The 23,093-nt window shown below is 38.3% G+C and overlaps 1 protein-coding gene across 1 annotated transcript in view; it reads left to right on the top strand.

The window, feature by feature from the left end:
- Positions 1-17,620, top strand: part of Glra2 (glycine receptor alpha 2) — a 220,317-nt gene extending 202,697 nt beyond the window's left edge. Inside the window, 3 exon segments of the mRNA XM_032889979.1 lie at positions 16,092-16,271; positions 16,273-16,321; positions 16,324-17,620. Coding sequence (XP_032745870.1) covers positions 16,092-16,271; positions 16,273-16,321; positions 16,324-16,370 — 276 coding nt within the window. The 3' untranslated portion in view covers positions 16,371-17,620.
- Positions 17,621-23,093: the final 5,473 nt, after the last annotated feature.

Here is a 23,093-nt window from a genome sequence, read left to right as displayed (position 1 = left end):
AGAGAGAGTCATTGCAGAATATTGAGCTAACGAAGACCTGACTTGCCTAACATTGTAATAGTTTCTTTCTAGTTTCTATATTGAAAATGAGAATTATTGTTGGAAGCAGAAGTTTTTGAGCCACGTGTCCATGTTAGAACATTATACAGTATAATAATCATAGTTGGGATACTTTTCCTATGGTACAATGGGGCCCTTAGACCACTATGTAGTACTAAAGAAAAAAGAAGAGACTGATCTCTACTTTGACTCTTAATTTGAATCCTGATACCTGATATGTTTCATAGCCCACACAGGTGCAAAAGGAGACTGAAATAAATACAGTTGTTCTTTGTTCACATATGTGGAGAGGTGACAAAAATCGTTTTGGGGATTACTTTACTCTTCCAAAATATACTTGATAATGTTGACATAATTGTTTGTCATAACTAAGGAAAGATTGATACTACTGGACTCTAATGAGTAGAGGTGAGATATGTCACTAAACATCATTAAAGAAAAAGCTCATTTTCTACTAATAACTATGCAAATTCAAATTTCAATAGAGCTGTAGTTAAGTTACTGTGAACTAAATGATCCACAAACAAAAGAGAAAACCAATGGGTTTGTTGGATAGATGGAGGTTTAACCAGTTGAATCCTGTATACCTTTATTTCTGCTGTTAGTAAGCTGTAGTAACTTTGGTGTCTTGATTTCTTTACTTGCTTCTGTGGTATAATATCCCTATAAAAACAAAATAAGATACAAAGGGTTTCCCATATTGACTAAATGGTAGAAGAAGAGAAATATAGAAAAGTGTTCTCTCTCTCTCTCTCTCTCTCTCTCTCTCTCTCTCTCTCTCTGTATCTGTTTTTCTTATTTGCCATAATGTAAGCTATTTTCATGCCATCTTTACCATGATGAATTGAATCCTCTGAAAACGTGAGCTAAAGTAAATCCTTCCTCTATTAAAGCATCTTCAGACAAGTTGTTCACAGTGATGCAAAAGTAATCAATATAGTGCTCTTACTTACATCTGAGTTCTCTTTGTCCTCCCTTGCTCATATATTTGCCTTTTTTAAATTAGCAATGAATAAGAGACCCTGGTGAATTTTTTCATACAGCTCATAAAAATATCATGTATAATATAGTTAATGGAAGAGATTTTGCATAATGACATCTAAATGATAGATCGCTTCACCATGGAAGTATTAATTTCTTTAAAGAGATTTTTAGAAAGATAAAGTTCTGTTGAACCTGAATAATAAGACTTAAAACAAATGTTCAACAATAATCATAGCTTTATAGGGGTTTCCCTTTGTTTGCCAAACTCAAATAGATGGCATATGAGTTCAATTACTCTAATATTATATAAATATTCCCTAGTCTTTACTGTGGATAATAATAAAGTCTAACCTATTTAGTGAAACATTTGCTAATGTCTAGTACATATTAACTTTTCATCTGCCTATCTTTAATACTTTGGTTTAAAATAGTTCATATGCAAAATATTTTTATATTTAGGAATACCAACCTCATGTATTTCATTTTACAAAGTGTGCATTTTCTTCTGAGATTATTAATAGAGCAGAATGAATTTCACATAACTTGAGTGATCACTAGCTTAATATTGTGCCAACTAAATACTGATTAAAAAGTAACTTGGTTCGTGAGTGACAGTGATGAGTTTTATTAAGTTTTCCCCAATTACAAACTCAAAGCTCTAAAGTAGAAAAGACTTCAGTTTCTCCTAAGTCATTTGGCTTCGAGACTGCGGTTTTCCTCTACTTTCTGTAATGTCCAGGAGACTGGATCTAGAGTAAAAGAGAAAGGTTAGAAGTTCTTTGAAAGAACAATTGACCTAGATGGTGTACAAAGGACTGCATTAGATGAAGAGAAAATGTCACACAGGCGACAATTACTGTCTCCCTCTCTTCCTCCACAAAGGGCTATTTTTCAGGATAAAAAGTCTCATTCTCAACAAAATAACTGACTATTTGGATCCAGGAAATGTCCTAGGGAGTACTGTTACCGAAGTGACTTGGATACAGTCTCAGAAAGTCACCGCTGCTGAGTGAAGACAATTGTAGAAATCAGCTATCAGAATCTAGAGCTCTTTAACCTGTTCTTTAATATGAACGAGAAAAATAAACAATAAAAAATGGAAATAAATATTAAAACCCAAACTGACCCCTACACTTACACTAGGGACAAGAGTATATTGCTGATAATTTACATATAGCCTTGTGTATCTTAGTGTTAGAATCATAAATACCCTCATAAACTTTGGATAATTAATGCTCATCCAAATACCCCATATCTTTGGCTCTGTGTATCAATAATCTTTCATATTCTATTTAGATATCTATAAATCTTCATATTTCACAAAGATAACCAGTATTTAAAAGTGATTAATAGTCACCATTGTGTTTTCAGTACTTACTCTGTTATAAGAGTTTCTTTATTGAACATCAGCAATGATTGATAAGTACAATGAATGATTGCAGCATTCTCCAAGTGGAAGCTCTGGGGAAATGAAGTTTTCAGTATCTCTTTGACAATTTATTTACTGAACAAAGTAAACAAATTATGGATATTACGTCCAAGAGTTGGTCTTAATTCTTACAGGTATTGCTATGCCAAGTTTTACCTGTCACTGATAATTTTATATTGGAATGTCTAAAGTATTTAAAGAGAATAGTCAGTCACTTATGTTTATATTCTTTAGCAATCTTTGCCTGTAATTCTGCCTGAATATTTACATGTATATATTTTCCTTTGTAGTTTAGAGTATTTCCTACTATAATATTTAAACTGTGACCATGTTTGACTATAGGGAACATAAACATTGTATAAAGGGTTGAGTATAAATCACTTTATGTGGGTCAAATCTGGAATTAAGTGAACTAGGGTTTTGTAGCTAATGGAAAGTCGTCTACAAAGTTAAAAAATCCACCAGGCAATCAACAAGGACTTACCAAGGATTTATTAAGTACATATCAGAAACCCAGTTCTGAATCCAATATCCAAGAAATTACACACAAATCTATATCTTTTGTGTAGCTCAGCTATGTATTTCACAAAGAAACATGTACTTTATTTTATAACAGAGATTGGCTGATAAGTAAAATGAGATTCTTGGAAACTATTACCTTGAAAATATCATAAGGTTATGACATTGGCTTGTCTGAGACACCGTTATAGAGGTGAAGCACGAAATGTACCTTTTGATCAGGAGTTAACATTCCCTATCAAAAAGAAAAGCATTAGTTCTTCAGTAGTACGATTCGCTAACAGGATGACTATTGCAGCCCACGGCAATAATGCTGAATATCTGATAGCTAAGGAATGATACAGGCAGCTTATCTCAGAGAGGCTAGATTACCTGCCATGGCTTACAGAGTAATTATTCACCAATAAGTTTTGTTTATGATTTTTATGAGTGTGTGTGTGTGTGTGTGTGTGTGTGTGTGTGTGTGTGTGTGTGTGTTTGCGAGAGAGAGACAGAGACAGAGATGGACACAGAGACAGAGACAGAGATTATGTGCACCACTCCCTGAAACAGGAGTTACAGGCAATTGTGAGCCACTTAATAGCACTGGTTCTGGGAACTGTTGCTGTGTCACCTACAAGAGCAGTAAGCACTCTTAACTGCTAATCCATCTATACAGCCCTAGAGATGGCTATTTTATGTCTATTTTCTATCTTTTATTTTTATTTTTGAGATTATATTTACATTTCTTCCTTCTCTTTCTTCCTTCCAAACCCTCCTATATAGCCTCCCCACTCTCCTTCAAATTCATGGTCTCTTTTTGGACTAATAGTTTTTGCATACATATATGTATATGCATATATATTCCTAAATTTAACCTTGATCTGTATAATAATACTTATATGTGTGCTTTTTCGAAATGACCATTTGGCACTGTATAACCAACTTTTAAATTTGAAAGAAAAAAGGCATTGACTCAGGGATACACTCATGCCTGTATTTTCATAATGTTTCTAATTTTATTCATGCCAAGACTAAGTACTAGCCATTAAAACTGAAAAATTGGCACAGCCATGACCCAATCAGCCTGTTACAGTAACTTAGTGTTATAAATCATTTCATACTCAATGACACAAACAACTGACATAGTGTTGTGCTAGGGAATTTGGAACGAGCTGGGTAAGGATAAATTTTTGCACTCTGTGATTTCTGAAGTCTCAGCCGGAAGACTCAAAGGTTGTCTCTTACTTGACAATTGGGAGTTAGGCATCTGTAAACTTATTCACTCACATGTCAGGTGTCTAGATTGGGAGCTCCTGGGACTAGGCCTGCTAATTAGAGTGCCCATATTTGACCTTACCACATGCCTTCGCTTCCTCTTAACATGGCAGCTGCTGGGCAGCAGAGCACTTTATATGCTAGCTCCTGAGACCAAGCATATCTTTTGCCCATTATCAGGGGAATTCATAAAGTGTCATCCTTCTACATTCTTTCAGTTAGAAGCATGTCACAGGCTTTCCCGACTCAGTAGGTGGGAATATAGATTCCTAACACTCTGCAGGAGGAGTTTCAAAGTCTCATCAAAGAAAACATATGTATAGGAGATGTGATAGAAGTCGTCTTTTACAAATAAATTCTTCTCCAGTACCCTTCTTGTCAAAATCCACTTCTTTCAGGCACACAAGTCATACTTGCTTTTAGTCTCAATTATCACAGAAATGCACATCTACATGAATAGTAAACTAGAAAGCTTGCTTAGAATTGCTATTTTCTACATGAAAAAAACTAATTGATACCATGTAAGAGGCATCCACTGATAAAAATGAATACAGTTATTGAATTAAAACACATTTCAAAACTCAGGATCATACCCTTTCCCTCAGAGAAGACACCTCAGGTTAAGCCCTATGAGCAGAATTGTTTATGAAACCTTGGGACCTTAAAAGTGAAATATCTGCCCAGAATAGCCAACAAACAATATAGAGATACATGTACTGCTACTTCTCTACTCAAAATCAGGGAAAAATAAGTGATACATTGCAATCATTGATTAGTGGGAATTCTAGAATTGGAAAAGCTTGGGTTAGTGGGTTCCTGACTAAGGATACATCCTTGGGAGCTGTTTGCTCTGTTTTTCCTCTCTGTTCTCTGAGGGCTTATTTTGTTATTCTTGCCAAGACACTGCATTTGTTTGTAACTTAGTAGCTCTTTATACTATTTTCCCCACCAACAGAAGATTAAGGGCTCAAAAAAGTCTTTTCACTTTCTATCATCATTATTGCTTTCAAGTCAAGCATATAGAATTCCCTTACGTGTTGGAGCTTTGGGGATATCAATTTATAATTCATGTTATTACACACAAGCCATAACCACAAATCTCTTCAGGATAAGCCCAGTATCCATTTGACAAGAGCAGATTTTAGAGATGTACTGCACAGCATGCTTAAATTAAAAATAATGTGTTATATATTTCAAAATGGCTAAGACAACTACGTAGGTGCTGTTATCCCCCAAAATGATAAATATGTTACAGGATGATTTAACTTGATGCAAACCTTCCAAGTGATACATTTATCAAAACCTTATATTACTCTCCATAAATCCATATGGTTATTATTTGTCAATTAAAGATAAACCTTTCTTGAGCAGGCATGGTGGTGTTCCCTCTATTCCATGGGGCAAGAGGATTGTGAGTTTGTGGAAAGTCTGGATTCCTCAGTGAAACAATAGCTCAAAAACAGAAAGAAACTAAATTTCTTGAACACAGGCTCCTTCCATATAAGGCTTCTGTGGCACAGACCCTCAGCGTTCTTAGCAGTCTTCTGTTTGAAAGGACAGAATCTACCAAACATACTCTAGTAAATTCTAGTAAGGCTTGTTGTCAGAGGATATGAAGTGTAAGGCACTTGTTTAGATATTTCTTGAGTTTTATCACAGTGATCTTACAGACCCACTGTTTACCCTTCATATACCTTCTAAGTTACAGCTGTACATTTAATACCCACAGCACTCTATCTGGAAATCTCTTTAGCTGGATCATCAGATTTACAATATGTATTTTCTATTTTCATGTTAGCACAGGATATAGTGAGTGAACTCTCCACCTTTTCGTAGATTGCAACAATAAGTGCTTCCTTCCCTTTCTAGTCTTCCAACCATCTCCTTGAGCCCCTTCCAGCTTCTGCCTGGCGCCTGGTCCCTGAGACAATGCGACAGCATTTAGGTTTGAAGGATACTATTGATTATGTATAAAGCTATTTATTACTATATGAAAAATCACCCCAAATCTTAACGACTTAAAATAACAATATTTAGCTCTTTGTTACTCACAGTGGTCATGTGTCAAGAATTTGGAAGGTTCCACAAGAGTCATTTCAGCTTAGGATATGACTTTCGGTGCAGGTGGATGATAGAAGAGTTGAAAGAGATATCTTTCTCATTTCACCTAGTATCAGAGCTTGTTTATTTGATATCTTCACATGGGCTCATTATTTTTACATACTTTAATTGTTTCAAAACAGATAGACAACTGACATAGAGACTCATAGGTTTAAGTGTACATTCTAGCAAGCCAAAATGAAACACTGGTACTTACTCTGACCAAGCTTCTGAAATGATTTAAAGTCCATTCAATTGCATTCGGTTTATTAGAAGCAAGTCAAAGGCCTATTCCAGAAGAGGGATAGAGTCCCATGACCAGTGGAGGGATCTCCAGGATGTTTATGGGGTCCCACCCAAAGGACTTAAGGGGAAGCTACTTTATAAAGTGTTGGGATGTTCAGGTGAACATCAGGTGATCTTCAGTACCATAATGGATGTATTTTGAATCCAGAAACATTTGCAAAAGTTGTTCTAGCTAAAAGAAAAAATATAAACAGTTAGTTTTAGGTAGGAAGATGGCAGTCATGGGTTAACATGTAACCAAGTATATGCCTCCAGGTAAGTTGGCCCTAAGCATTTCTTCTCAATCACATTTTTCCTTGGTCCAAATGATCTTCCTTCACTGTCTTTTTTCTCACTGACTGGTACCATCATCCATCTAGTGATTTGTTCATCATCATCGTCGTCGTCGTCGTCTTTAATCTTTTTCTACAATCCAGTCTTTATCCCCCTCCCTGTCCACCCTCTGATGCTTCCTCACTCCATTCCTTCTCCCCTGTCTCCTAAAAGATGTCCCCACCTCACCCTAACCCACCCCAGCCCTCCAGGCTTCCTCACTCCCTGGGGTCTCAAGTCTCTTAAGGATTAGGTGCATCTTCTCTCAATGAGGCCAGACAGGCAGTCATCTGCTATAGATGTGTCCAGTTATTGTATGCTGCCTGGTTGGTGGCTCAGTGTCTGAGAGAGCTCTGCTGTCCAGGTTAGTTGAGATTGCTGGTCTTCCTATACGGTCACTCTCTTCCTCAGCTTCTTCTAGCTTTTCCCTACTTCAACCACAGGAGTCCCTGACTTCAGTCCATTGGTTGTGTGTAAGTGTCTGAGTCTGTCTCACTCAGTTGTTTGTTGGGCTTCTCAGAGGACAGCCATGCTAGGCTCCTGTCTGTAAGCACACCATAGCCTCCATAGTATCAGGCCTTGGAGCATCCCCTGGAGATGGTCCAAATTTGGACCTGTCACTGGACCTCCTTTACCTCAGTCTCTTCTCCATTTTTGTCCCTGAATTTTTTTTTAAAGACAGGAACAATTCTGAGTCAGAGTTTTTGACTGAGAAATGGCAACCCCTTCCCTCCACTTGATGCTCTATCTTTCTACTGGAGGTGGACTCTACAATTTCCCTTTCCCTACTATTGAGCATTTCATCTAGGCCCCCTCCCTTTGAGTCTTCAGAGTGCCTCACCTTCTAGGTCTCTGGTACATTCTAGAGGGTCCCCCCTACTTCCCTACCTCCCAAGATTGCCTGTTTCCATTTATTCTGCTGGCCCTCAAGGCTTCACTCCTGCTCTCCCTCCTAATACCTGATTATGTTCCTCTTTTTCCCCCACCCCGCTCCTCTCCTACCCAAGTTCCTCTCTCCCACTGCCCCCCCCCCAGCCTGTGATTACTTTCTTCTCCCTCTCAAGTGGGATTGAAGCTTCCTCACTTGGGCCCCCCTTGGCTTCATTAACCTTCTTGACTTCTGTAGATTGTATCCTGGGTATTCTGTACGTTTTTTTTTTTTTTACTAATATCCACTTATTAGTGAGTACATACCATTCACATTCTTTTGGGTCTGAGTTACCTCACTTGGGATAATATTGCCTAATTCCTTCCATTTGCCTGCAAAACTTACTTCTTAATAGCTGAATGGTATTCTGTTGCGTAAATGAACCACATTTTCTATATGCATTCATCATTTTGGAGACATCTGGATTGTCCCAGCTTCTGACTATCACAAATAAGGCCACATGAACATAGTGGGGCATGTACCCCCATGGCATGGTGGGACATATTTTGGGCATATACCCAATAGTGGTTTACCTGGGTCTTCAGGTAGATCTATTTCCAATTTTCTGAGGAATCTCCAGATTTATTTTCAGAGTGGTTGTACAAGTTCTCAATCCCACCAACAATGGAAAAGTGTTCCTCTTTCTCCACAGCCTCTCCAGCATGTACTGTTGCTTGAGTTTTTGATCTTAGCCATTCTGATTGGTGTAAGGTAGAATCTCATGGTAGTATTGACTTGCATTTCCCTGACGACTAAGGACTTTGAACATTTAAGTGCCTCTCGCCCATTCACAATTCCTCTGTTGTGAAGTTCTATACCCCAATTTTTGATTAGGTTGTTGGTTATTTTGTAGGTTAGCTTTTTGTGTTCTTTATATATTTTGAATATTGGCCCTCTATTGGGAGTTAGTGAAGGTTTTTTTTTTCCAAATTTGTAAGTTGCCAATTTTTCCTTGAAAGTTGATGTTGACAGTTAGAATTCCATTTTAGAAATGTTCAGGTAAATTATTGTATTTGTATAGGTATTTGTCATATAGCATCTGTGAATATAGTTTTGGTTAACTACTGTTTTTCCCAGTAGAATGCAAACATTAAGAAAAAGCAGAGATTTTTGTCTTCTTACTTACTACCGTCTCCCTACCCTTTGCCTTGCTGATAATAAAAGCTCAATAAATATTGGTAGAAATATAAATAAATGAATGATGTGTAGTTTATGAATGTAACTCTGAAATGTCTTCTTCAAAAATCAATAATAGCAGGGTATAGTGGGGCAGGTATATAGTCTTGACATTTAGTAGACTGAGTGAAGAGACTCTGAAATTAAAGACCAGCCTGGGTCACAAAGTAAGATTGTGTTTTTAAAAGCAATTATATCATTATTCTCTCTTGAAAAAATAAATGATCTATGGATATTAATTTCCTATAGAGAACTTATTTTTTCATTTATCTCCTCAAAAGACTGAAAATACTGATTTATTTTACCACCTGTCATTAAATAACAAGGAATAATAATTGTATTATTAATTTCAACATTTTTTGAAAATCTTAATCAGACTCATCATCCATAATTGTAAGAGTAAAAGACTTCTAGTATCTTCTAAATCATATAGTGTGCATTCAAACCTGCTTGGCTTTGAATCTCAACTTTAGAATTTATTAATAATATAGCAGTTCAAAACCATGTAGCATCTATTGGCCTCAATTTCTCCTATGATTTACAAGGTTGGTTTCCCAACGAGGCTGACTACAAATTTAAGTACAAAATATGTAGTCATGGGGAGGGTGGGGAAAATGTAGCCATAATAAATTATACTTATCTATTATTCATATGTATCAATTCATAAGAACTTACAATATAGAAGAAGGAACTGAGGTTCCCTCCAAATTGAAATAAAATTCTCTTAAAGGAATAAAAACATCCAGGCTTATAATTAAGCCAAGCATCATCTAGCCATCATATTTTGGAAGAGATTTTCATTGAAAATTTATTTGTGTTTGGACTCACACAGTTTCCTAAGGAGGGCTAGAGACTCCATTATGTCCTTGTGTTGATTGAAGCATACTAGCCTTGAGTTCCAACTGAGCAATTTCCAGTTATGGCAGAAGGGACACTAGATCCAATCAAAGAATCCGGGTGTGGAGTGTGAAGAAAAGATACTTCCTCTACCCCAGCATTTAGAAATCTTCCATTTTTACTTTCTAGGACATAAAAGTCTGAGACATGGGAAGCACTACAGTATTTTTTTCTTAAGCGCCATGTTCTTTAATTATATTGAAATCATTTTTATATAACAAGTTCACTGTGTTATAATTCTGGGCAGCTTCTGATTCAATGCATTGCCAATGACGAATGGGCATGTTTAATGACAGGTAAAACAGATGCAAAAACTAAACAAAAATAGCAATAAATCTCCAATGGCTTGCAGTGCCAAAGCAGTAGTTTCTACAGCAGACCAAATTGGAGATACTATCAATGCAAGAGATAGCAAATGAATGCCTTGAACTGTGTAGCAGATGAGTCATTTTCTATAGAAATGTTACTAATCAACACAAAATGAAAGGAAAGCTAGAGTTGGTGTTTGGTGTTTGAGGTTCAGTGATTAAAGATGGTGGATTTGCAGAAATAGTTAACAGTTCCCAGCTAATTCAACAACGGAGTTGTGTCAAAAATTCCCAACTGGGAGGGCCTGACTTACATTAGTTGGCATATTTATAGGCCATGTATACAAATTGGTTTTTATTTCAGCTTCAGATTACCCTTGACTTAGTAAAAGACTCATCTCCATTTTGCCCCCACGTAGGAATCTTGCCACACTGCCAAAACATTTTAGTCAGAACCTACTAGAAAGTAAATTAGTCATTTAGTGTAACAACAACAAAAATCCAAGTCAGTTGCCGTTATGTTTTTCAAAATCAAAACCATATCCTTTGATATAGGTCATAAAAGTAAACAAGAAGATCCTTAACGTAGTCATATCGCCTTTATCAAATTGGGTGGATAATTTCCTCCACTTCAACAGATAAAATTTGTAGCAGCAGCAAATTTTTAAAAGAACTGATTTATTAACCATAGCTATGCTCAGAAGAACATTTGAAAATACTGCTGAATGAATGAAATAGTTGAAGCAGAGAGAACCCTCTTAAAATTCACCTCGCTCGTTATTCACCAAGTTCTATTGCTCCTACGGTTTGCATAACAATGTCTAAAATAATGCTACTCAAACTGAGTATCCTTCTGTTCTACCTCTGGTACTTAATTGAATGAGTTAATCTCTTTAGCTGTCCATTCACAGAGTGAGTGGAAAGGCTAGAGAAATTCTATGAATGAGCCAGTCTGAAAGGAACATGGATGCGCATATTTAAGCCTTTTTTTTTATGTGCTAAAACCAAGTTATAGCTAACTACTCTTTTTTTTTTTTTCGAAACTCAGGAACCTAAATGAATATTATCTCACTCAAGCACTGATATATGCTTACTTATGAATCTCTAAATGGGGTTAAAAGAGAAAATTAAAATTTGTGAAATTTTAATCAGGGAAAGAAGAAAAGTACAGTAAGCTTAGGCAGATAAGAAAATCGTGTGGAGAAAAATTGCTTCCATTTGAAAATTAATTTTAGACTTACTAATATATGATTCGCTGTACGTTTTTAGAGTCAGACATTAGAATTCATGAACACCAGTGGTTTCAAACCTTTTACATTAGAACCACTAGAGGTTAAAACCTGCAGGTCCTAAACTCTAACTCCCAGAGCATCTTTTCCGACTGGCCATGAAGAGAATGTAAGGAGAGCACACAGGAGCATATTTGCAAAAGTCTTCAGCAGCCGCATCAGGGTTCCATGGCTCTAGTGCAGTCTTCACATTTTTGGCATGAGGTATCTGCGATCTGAAAAACATAAAGTACACAGCCTGAGATCAACAGTTTGTCAGCCTTCTCCCAGCAAAATCTAAGACCCAAGTACCCCAAGTATCCACAGCATATTTGTGTCACTCCCACTCTGGTTAATGATAGTTAGAATTGAGTAGATACCTTTTCCCTGCTCACTACTCACTCTCATTCTGGGAAGTGCTCTCCCATTCTTAACACACTTGTCTCTCACATCCCTAGTTAGAAAACCTGAGGTTGCCTACAACCAATATGACAAGTAGGTTCCCTCCTCCTTTTAACCTATGTGCTGCCCCCTTTCTTGCATGAAATAAATCCAGACAGGAGACAGTTAGGAAGGCACTGTCATAGTTAACTCATATGTTTACTCCATATTTAAAACATGTATTTGAAACTTTGAACCAGTTAAATCATTCACATACTTTCTGATTAACGTTTTCTTTGAATGAGCTTTCCGTTTTCTCTAACTTGTCTTCAACCCTCGAGAATCTCTGTTCCATGTATTATAATCTATTGGTGAGGCTGACAGCTGAAGCCTTTTATGCTCAGCTTCATTTTTACCTGGATTTTCTTTAGTGATCCTGTTTGTTTGTTAAATTCTGACTTTATGTCTTGTTTTCATTATTTTATTAAACTGCTTTTAGAGACTTCATTGAGGGATTTACTCATATTATCCTCTTCAACATCCTTGAACATATTCATAATTGCTCTCTTGAAGCACTTTTCTTGCACTTCAGCTATATTGCGTTTCTAGGATGTATTATGATATAGATGCAGGCTTCTGGTGGACCCTTTTCTGCTCATAGTTGTGACTTTGCACTGGAGTTTATGCATCTAGAGTTACGATGTTTGACGTGTTTCTTAGTGATATCTAGTCTTGTCTTTTGAGGTAGATGTTCCATTCTTTTGGTTGCTATTGACTACTCTGCATCTTAGGCAAATGTGGTGGTTGTGGGCTCTCCAGTACAGAATTCTGTGGTTTGGTGAGTGGCAGAAAGGAATGAAGACAGACTAGGATGAAAGCTTGAGAGGGGGCTCTGGAAAGAGCTAAGGGAACCCGGGGTCCATATCAAGAGGTAGGGTCCCCAGGAAATGAAGGTAGAATGGGAGAAGGGCCCCCTGCAGGCACGCTGCTAGGGACTAACTCTGGAGAGATGATAATAGAGAATGAGGAGGATTTTGAAAATCTCCTACCCAAGTCCCAGACTGGAGCGGCTATTATGGGTCCCTGGTTAAAAGTATTTCTGGGGATCTATGGCTGAGAAAAGAACGGAGATGGGCTAGAAGGTAAGGCTGAAAGGGAAAGAGATAAACTGGGTGTTCATCAAGAGGCAGACTCTCCAGGGAATGGAGGTGGGGTCAGAAGAAGGCCTCCTGTAAGCAGGCTGCTACAGGAATAAAGATGTCTAAGTCATTCACATTTTAAGAAAATAAAAATATAATATTTCAATCTGAGTGCAGTTTGACCATTCATTACTGAGTTCATGCAGTTGTGCACATAGAACTACTCAGAAGTCAGGCTGAATATTCTTTGCCAGATTCTATATAATGTAATATCTCTAGGTTATCTTTCCCACTGCATTCTAAAAATCTATACAGTAGAGCTCCAAATACATTAACCGTCTCACACAATCTAGCCAAATTCTTGACACAAAATCAACACTCAACAATTAGTTTCTGGATGAAAACTTCATTTGCTTGTAGTAAGCCACGGGACATCGATCATTAAACTAGCTTCTATAGGATAATCTAACAGGAATCACAGTAAGGAAGCATGCCTTTATAATGTAGCAGTTTCACAATTACTTTGTAGAACTTAGGTTTGATTCATTGTGATTATAGATGGGCTGATTAAAGGCTATAACTAATGTACTTATTGATTGCACTGGAGTCATTTGCTGATAAGAAAGATGAAGAATTCATGCCTGGTACTGTTAACAAGAGAAACTATCCATGACCAATAAGGTTATGGACTCTAGAAGAGAACTTACTACTGTTACGTCCATGTATTCTTACAACCACAGATAAGTGTACCTTTCACCTCTCACCAAAGAAGCTTCATTTTGCAGCAAATAAAGACCATTACACAACTGGTCAAAATGTAGAGAACAAATGGCCATGGGGTGCCTATTCTCAACAGACCCATCTGCAATATAACTCTCATACCAAATGCTCAGGGGACATCATACAAGAGGAGGTAGAAAGGTCCAATGGGCCAGAGAACCAGGACATCTGCTGTTAAATAGTATATTCTATGTATGACACAGAGCTTCACTGATAAAAATCTTAAAACTGAGGTCACCTTAACAAAACCTCACAATGATAGTTGATATCCCAAAATGGACAGGGGAAATATCCCAAGGCCCCATTCCTAGATGAAGAGCTATAGGCCACCAGTGACTGCTAAGAGGGGGAGAATCAATCTCCATGAATAACCCCTCGATAAGTTATCCAATCCTAGATAGTCAGCCCTAAACTTGTGTACACACGGACAACACTAGACGGAATCAGCAGAATGTACTTACATAAACACACATATGTAGCAATAGTCATTAAAGAAGAAGAGGTCATGAATTTGAGAAGGGCATGTGAGAGAAGTTCGAGTGAGGAAGTGTGGGAGGAAAATGCAGCACTCATGTATCTATTTCTAAAACAACAATAAAATAAACATAATATCAGTGAATGTATCAATTAAATGAGCCTTCTGTTTCCTAGTCTGACTTTCCTAGAGATCATATATACATATCTGTGGCATGAAGTGTCTCGCACCTCACACTGGGACTAGCCTCTAGCCAAATTCTAAGGTATTTCAGTTGCAATGGCATATTTAGCTATGTTTGGGCTTTATCTGAAAAGCACTTTATCACAATGGGCAGTGTTTTGACAAACCAAGTCTCTAAGGACTCTATGGAACTCTATTATTCATTTTCAATCAGCATGTATTTCTCATAGAAGGAAGTAGCATGTACTAAGTAAGACACATGGAAGTCAATCTGTTTTCCTTCCTGACTTCTGCAATGGTTCGTCTGAGCATATGAACTATAATCTACCCTAACCGTTCTGGAGTGCTTACACATCTCTTTAATCCATGCACAACTTCTCTCTCTCTCTTTCATTTTTGTACTCAACTGATGTAGATTTCAAAAATATATACTTTTTTACCTATCCAGTCTTCCTGTGACTTTAAAACTCATTTAGATACCACTAGGTAATAATCTGTCCTTCACTCATTTGGGATACAGATGAGCTTATGCGTTCATAATATGTTCAAAGTTCTGTTTGACATACTTTTATATGTGACTGGAAAATTTGGGCATGCAGTTAGCAATGATAAGCAATTGGAATACCAAGTTTTCTTGTATTTTGGGAAACATATCCTTTATCAATTGGATTTATATTACATGGTATTGAAGAAGTAAGCTATTAAAGGAAGATAATTTATAAGACTATTTATAGATAAGTTGCTGTCAAGTAAGTCATTAAATCCCACCATTGATTCCCTCTTTGACTCAACTATACACCTGATCCCATTTGTCTCAAAAATGATTGTTTTTCAGACCAAGTAAAAACTATTTTCTGTCTTATATTTAATTTGTGAATAGACATAATCACCATAAAACACTACCAGCATTGACTAAAATGGTATGCTTAAATATGGTAAAGATTCTTCTTGGCCAAAGAATCAATGTTAAAAATCAATACTGGAAACACTGTGCTACAGATATACATGACAAATGATGAATATTTAATCTCCACTGTGTAGCTGAAATGAACCAGGGGGCCATAGGAGAAACAATATAATTAACGGGTTGGTCTTAATCAAATGTTAATTAAATAACCGAACCGTAAATGGATCATGGTACTAAAAGTTCTTAACTCAGGGGCAAGTATATAGCAGTAATTCAAAAAAGGTGTTTTTGGAGAAAGAAGAAATGAATGAATGACATTTCTCCATATATTTCAAATATATCTTCATATATTTATAGTATATAGAAATTTGGAAATTGTTTTTGAAACAGTCTAATCAAATTTATAGATTGGTAAACAAGATTTGGAGAACTCAGTACTGAATATAGCATAGGTGTTGGTGTTTGTTGATTAATTAAAATGATCATAGTCATTATTTTTACATTTAATTTCTCCACTTTGAAAAGTTAATGAATTATATGTGCTATAAATAATTAATGGAACTTGAAATCTCCCTATTTCCAAAACCTCCCACACTCTGGTTAACTATAATTCATCCTTATACTAAAGAACCTTCCTTCAAAATTGACTGACAGTCTGTGCTTCCTGTCTCTATTCTGCCAGGAAGAAGATGTTACTCGTGAAAGCCGTTTTAACTTCAGCGGTTATGGGATGGGTCACTGCCTCCAAGTGAAAGATGGTACAGCTGTCAAGGCTACACCTGCCAACCCACTTCCGCAACCCCCAAAAGATGCAGATGCTATCAAGAAGAAGTTTGTGGATCGGGCAAAAGAATCGACACCATATCTCTTGAGTTGCCTTCCCACTGGCCTTCCTCATTTTCAACATCTTTTACTGATCACATACAAGATCATTCGGCATGAAGATGTCCACAAGAAATAGATGTATCCTATTGACCCTGGGACCTTCTTGCCTAAGTGTTGTGCTTGTAAATACACAGTAATAGTGTCTTTATATCGCTTTGACAGAGAACATTGAGGGTGGGGGGAGGGAAATCATGAGGGTGGGGTTTCTGGCACCTACATGACAAAGGACAGGTTCTATGGGCAAGGAAGAAAACTGCACAAAATTAAGGTGTTGCAGAATCACCTGAGCATAACTCCCATCCATAGTCTATAGCATTGTTCTTTCAGAGGACACATCACTCAGACATGATATGCAAGGTCAAGTTCTCGAGGGCTGGTTATCTTACGGTTTGATTTGACAAGTTCTGGTTCTGAAAGGTTAGTTTAATGCACACACACACACACACACACACGCACACACACACAGAAAATGCTTACCATCTGACAATAGTGACTACCATATAGTAAATTGAGGACCAAACTTTTTCAGGAAAATGCTGCCTCATTTTTTAAAACAAGCCTCCTGAGCTATGATACTTACAATGTCTGTAATTAGTGTTTCACCCAAGAAATCCTTTTGTGGGTTGTAAATTCTTTCTACAAATCCAGGAAACAACAACAAGATAAACACAAATGACTAAGAGCAGATTTCTACTCTGCTGTCTGTGTAGGTGTGCACTTTGATATTATTTTTCTTTCCTAGATGTAAAGTGGGGGCTTCATTGTGTATTGCGTAATTGATTTGCTGGTATATTCTCTTAAAAGAAATGCTCATTTTATTTTAGATCAAGTTAGCATACTATGTATATTTTTTCACTTTGGCTATATTTATGTGTGACTTTAAGTGCCCAAGTGTAATTTAGCTATTGCAGCTGCTATGCCACAGTATTTATGGAGACGGTGTGTTGTGACTGGTGTAGCTCAGAGTAGCTCAAACTTCCCATTTCTGCCCTCATTGTAGCTGTAACTACTAGTCCTAATGTTGACTGACCTGTAATTTGTACTTTCAATCCAAGTGAATATCGTTTTAAATATTCTTGATTAACTTAAAAAAATTCAAACTGTACTGTGATTTTCATAACCCGTTGCCTTTTCGGTATCAGAGCTACGTGGTTTGAATCCTGGCTACATGTTTTAAGTAAGAAAAAAAAAGATGTATTTTTGCTTACTCAAAAGACAACCTGTAAAATTATATGGAAATAATTACATTTTACATGTGCTGTAAAAGGGATTATTTTAAAAAAGCATTTGTTCAGTTTCAATAAAGGTAAGTGTGCCACTAAGTTATCTAGAGTCTTTCAATTTTTGTGCTAAAATGCAAATCATTCATGTGGCAATAATGATTTGAATGTTTTGGGGTGAACTTCCTCATAAACTTGAATCGTTTATATAGCTAATATACTATTTTTCTTTTTATGGTAATTTCTGTTATTCTTGAGAATTTCATACATATACACAATGAAATATGCTAATATACATTCCTTCCTCACTCTTATTAATACTTCATCCCCAAAGCACAAAGAACATTATAGAGGAAGAAACAAAAAGGATATAAGAATTGGAGGACGAGGAGGGATGCTGTGAACTGCTGTCTGCTGAACATAGTAGTGACAGCTATTACATCATTGATGCTTATACATGTCAAGATAGTTTTTTCATTGTAGAAATACAGAATTGGGTCGGATAGGGTGACACACACCTGTAATCCTAGCACGCAGGAGGAAGAGGCAGAGGCAGAAGGCCAGAGTATACTGCATGGAAAATTCCAGAGCTATGTGGAAGACCTCATACAAAAATGAGAGAGAGAAAGAGAAACAGAGACAGAGACAGAGAAAAAGAGAGAGACAGACACAAAGACAGAGAGACAAAGAAAGAGAGATAGACACAGAGACAGACACAGACAGACAGACAGACGAGACAAGGAGACAGAGGCAGATTTTCAGATGCAGCAAGACACAGAGACAAAGAGGCACAGAGACAGAAAGACACAGAGACAGAGAGAAACAGTTAGAGACAGAGACACAGAGACAGACTCAAACACACAAGGAGAGATGAGGGGCATTAGTAGTAAACAATATGAAAAAAATTTAGAACTGGGTGCTTTTCTGTGAGACATGGAAAGTTTCCAAGCCACCAAGGAACAATAAAATCTGACAGTGAAATGAAGCTTAAAAGATCAACTGTTTCTGTTGCCCATCCATATTTCCATCAGGAGTGGGGGTGGGGTCTAAGATAAAAGAAAAATTCTGAGATCCTAAAGTAAATAGAGTTAACTCATTCTAACCTTGCAGAGTTTCCATAATGGAAAGGATGTGCTATAATAATTCTCAAAATGCTTACTCATAAGTGAATGGTTATGGCCTTGAAACATATTTAAATACTGAAAAATGTTCATCCAGATATAGCAAAGTGGACAGAAGTATGAATTTTGCAACAGAGACTAGGTCAGATATCTATCAATGTTGTGATCTTAGATTAAATGCTTAACTTGAAATAGTTCATAGTTTCAAAAGGGTTTACTAAGGAAAATGAAGTTGAATTCATTATTACCATGCTTTACCCACCCATAAGTTGTCAAAAGCCAATAGATAGTAGAATAGCTGCTATTGTGAATAATATAGTATTGGATGTCCTCTCATATCCTCTGCACAGAAGACCTAGCCATGGTGTATGTCTTTTTCCCCCTCCTTGACAAACAAGTAAGATGTGTTCTTTGTTCTCCATTCTTTTCCACTGTTGGCAAAATAGTAAACTTGAAACTAACAGTCCTCCCAAGTGTACATGACTCTAGAAGGATCACAGAAAGGACACTGCTCTGGTATCCTTTCTTTGGTGTGATTAAACAACTCTGATCAGAAGGCTATGTTGCCATGGGTTTTCCACATATCTGCCAAACCTTCAATGCCCAGTATATATGTGTAATGATAAGTATTGCTTTGCCAATTGACATAATCACATGACTTTTCTCCGGCACAGAAATCCCATGAGGTACCCATCTCCCGCGGCAGTTTATAGATGATAGAATACCTTTAAAACATGCTTTCAGTTTCCAAGTTACCTTTTAAAACCTCATCAGAAACTCTTCACTTACTCTATTAAGAGGTGTGGAGCTGCCTTGGTGTCATAAGGTGAGAGGGACAGAGGGGAGTGGGAGAGGGACATTCCTCACCATTCCCACTGTTTATTGATGCCTCACAGAGAACAAAGGATTCTGTCAGAGGTCAGTGTAAAGAGACCTGGTTGCTGTCCCAGCCTGGGCTAACACCCAGTGCAACCTTGGTTGAATTCTCTCTCCTAAGAACCTGCCAAAGGATAAACTGACTGCTCTCTGGCCCTTCCCATACAGCTGCTGTCACAGCCCACGGTGGTGATCTGCCACAGAACAAGCTCCTAAGTCAAATTATTATTCTGCTACAGCAGATGGAAAAACAGATCCTGACAATGACAATTTGCAATTCAGTGTCACAGAGCAAGCAAACTGGCAGAAGAGAGTCAAGTTGACGTTTACAGTCTGGGGGGGGGCAATGTTGGGAAGAGTCAGCATGAACTTTATTCTTAGATATGGGCAGGCTTCAATAATGGGGTGAATGAGGGATGACCTGGATGTCTTGAATTTCAGAACAACCAGTAACTAGTGACTAGTCACCACATAGCTGGTACCTATCCTCATGAGCTGGCCCTTTCCTCTCAGGAGATGCTGGGCCCCCAAATCGGCTGTACAATGTGTGCTTCATAGTCTGGTCCTCCTGCAGCAGATGACTTCCAAGTGACGCTAGCTGATCCTATTCTTCCTTCTTTCTTTGTGGCAGGAGGAGGCTGATCTAGTGAGGGAAGGGAGACCCATTAGCTGCTGGGGATTAACTTTTGTATATGGCCCTCAGACTCTACCCTCTTGACTCCTTGTGTTTAACCTACCTGGTTACAATTTCCTCATCTATGTGGAAATCTAGGGATTTGGGATCCAGGTTCTTCCCACCCCATAGTCTTCTACTTCATCATCTTGCTTTACCCCATGTAAGTGGAGTCAATTTCAATTTGCTGTTCCAAGGAGACCTCCACCCTCTTCCCTTCCCCCATCTAGGATGTTTAAATTTATGTGCTAAGATATCAAAGTTCAAAAACAGAGTCACTTGTTATAAATGGCCTTGTAACATCAGGAGCAGAGTTCAAGGCCGGAGTGTACAGCTTGCCTCTTTAACAAGGTGCAAGCTCAATTTTGGCCCGCACTTCTTTGGCAGACACAATGAGGTAAACAGTCCTCTAATTTAAAGCAGCCCCATTACTCAACGCCTTGGATCCATTGTAACAACCACTCAGATGGAATTACGAGGCTCAGCCCCCTCCGACCCCCACCCGCTTCCTCCATCTGCTCGCAATATTCACTTCTAAGCATATAAAACCCATTAATGTCTCTAGGAGTTGGCTTGTTTTTTAATCAAGATAAATACAGACAACTTCAGAACAATTAAAAAAAAAAAAAAGAACCAGGAAAACACCGTCTTTAACATATAAAATTCATTAGCAGTGTATCTGGGCAGAGGCACTCTATACTGCTGTCCTAGTCTCCGGTGACCCACTGTAGAAACACTGTCTTTACTGTTTTTCCAATGTTGTTAATTTATCTATGGCTGTCAGTCTGGGGCTGTTAACTCCGAATGAATGACTGGTATTAATCACCAAGGGTCACTAGGTGCCAAGACCTAGTGTGAGCTCAGTCCAAGGGTGACACGAGCCACCATCCTCTGAGTAAATGTTGAAGCATGTTTTGTAGTTAGACTTTGTCTCTGCAACTGGGACTTGAGTCTTTGGGAGTTGGAAATGTGGCAGCCCCTGGAACAAGATAGTGGGCTCAATGCTGATAGGAAGGCTTCATCAAAGGGCTGAACTGGGGAAATGGTCTCGTGCCTGCTGCTAGCTGGCCTACTGGCTCTCGGTACAGTACCGTGGTAACTACTATACGAAGTCCCACCAGGCCTGGGGGAAGTGCAGAGGTTTTAGACCTGTGGCTGAAGTGGGTGTATGCTACTGGACCCTACTGAAGGGCTGCACAAACTGCCCATGTCTAGTGGGCTGGAAGGGCCTCAAGCCAGGTAAACTGTTGAAGAGAGGTCAGAGGATGGCATACTGGAGGGCAGGTGGCCCATGTGAGGGGCCAGAGGCTCAGGAGACTCTGTGAGAGCTTGGGATGTATGTAAATGGCTGCCTCACTCTTCTGTTTTTATATGAAAATTATCAGATTTCCAAATGTTGGGTAGCTTGATTTGAGGAAAAAAAGAATACCATGCTGGCAGGCTTTCTAGAAGTTGTTCGTCCTGATAACTGGCTCAACGTTTGACCTCTGAAAGCCCTTGACTAGAGGCCAAGCGAGATAGGGATACAGTCAGACTGCCTCTGGGATGTTGTGAAAGACAATGGCCAAGGCAGACGGCCTCGTTGGGAGCATTCAGAGAAATGAATAAAAGTAAGATTTGTTCTCTGATTTCTAGGCTCTGGGCTTTGCTCTGGGTGCTGAACGTCCCCAGGAGTCCATATTTCAAGTGCTTGACCCTAAGGGCGGCATCATGGGGAGTTGGTGATGAAGATGATTTTGAGTTGCCATGTGGGTACTGGGAATCAAACCTGGGTCCTCCGAAAGCATAGCCCGTGCTTTTAATTGTTGACTCATATCCACCTCAGCCCCTTTATATACATTTTAAATATTGTTTTGACTTAGGGAGTCTGCAATTTTGTTCCTACTAAAAAAGAATAGAATTTAATATGTGTAAGCAAAGCAAAGCAGGGAACAAAGTTCGGCGAGCAGTGGGCGGGTTTTCTGAGTTCAGGCAGTGGGTGGAGCTCTCAGCCCAGGCAGGAGAATCTTAGCTCCTTTAAGCTACCCTGGTTCAAAAGTACAAAAATCAAGAAGTACAAAGATAGTTATCTGAAGGTTCCAGCAGGGTGTGGGAAGAGGGAAAGTATTGATTACAGGGTAGGAACTGTCTGTTTTGGCTATAAAAATGTATAGTTAATCAGAGTTAGTAATAATAGATTTATATATCCACACATTATTAATGTGTTGGTAGTATATACTTGCATAGATAAATTTCAAGGAGATATGAAGCTGTAGATATACACAGCGATAGATAATTGTAGGTTGATGTCATTATGCAGGCGAAGACAGACAAGATAAAGCGAGGCCTGTCATTGGACGGGAAGGAAGGGTGGATGGGAGAAAGGTTTTAGAAAGGAGAGGAGCTGGAGTGAGAAGAGGAGCTGGGAGAACTTGGCGGCAGAGGTTAAGATTCTTCTCTGTGCATAGATACAGGTTGTTACGGCTGTTTTTAAGGGATGGATGTGTACAGGATTTTGTGCTGTCTAGATGGGCAATTATCAATTGGATCAGAGGTTATTGTGTGGTGTGTTCTTTCATGTGGTGATTTAAGTTCAAGAGAGTACGTGGTGGCGGGATGCACCAAGCCCGCCACAGAATTGGGATGTGTACGACTGATGTGGTAACAACCCGCCAAGGGAACTGTGAGTGAACGACTCGAGGACTGCCCAGGTCCAAGGGAGTCTGGGAGAGAAAGCATGGAGGAGTTTGCACAGGAACTGGTCACGATGCGCGCCTTTTTATATTTACTGCAACAGATAATGTTATATATTTAAATAATGTATTGTGTACTCCAGCATACATTTTTAACATTCTCACCACAAAATATGCTGTTAGCCAGAAATAGATGTCACTTAGCTCATTAGGTTCTTTCTGTAATGTATATGTAGA

Source organism: Rattus rattus, chromosome X, assembly GCF_011064425.1.
Source record: "Rattus rattus isolate New Zealand chromosome X, Rrattus_CSIRO_v1, whole genome shotgun sequence".
Classification (NCBI taxonomy): domain Eukaryota; kingdom Metazoa; phylum Chordata; class Mammalia; order Rodentia; family Muridae; genus Rattus; species Rattus rattus.
The sequence above is the reverse complement of the archived record's forward strand: the minus strand, read 5'-3'. Positions and strand labels throughout refer to the sequence as shown.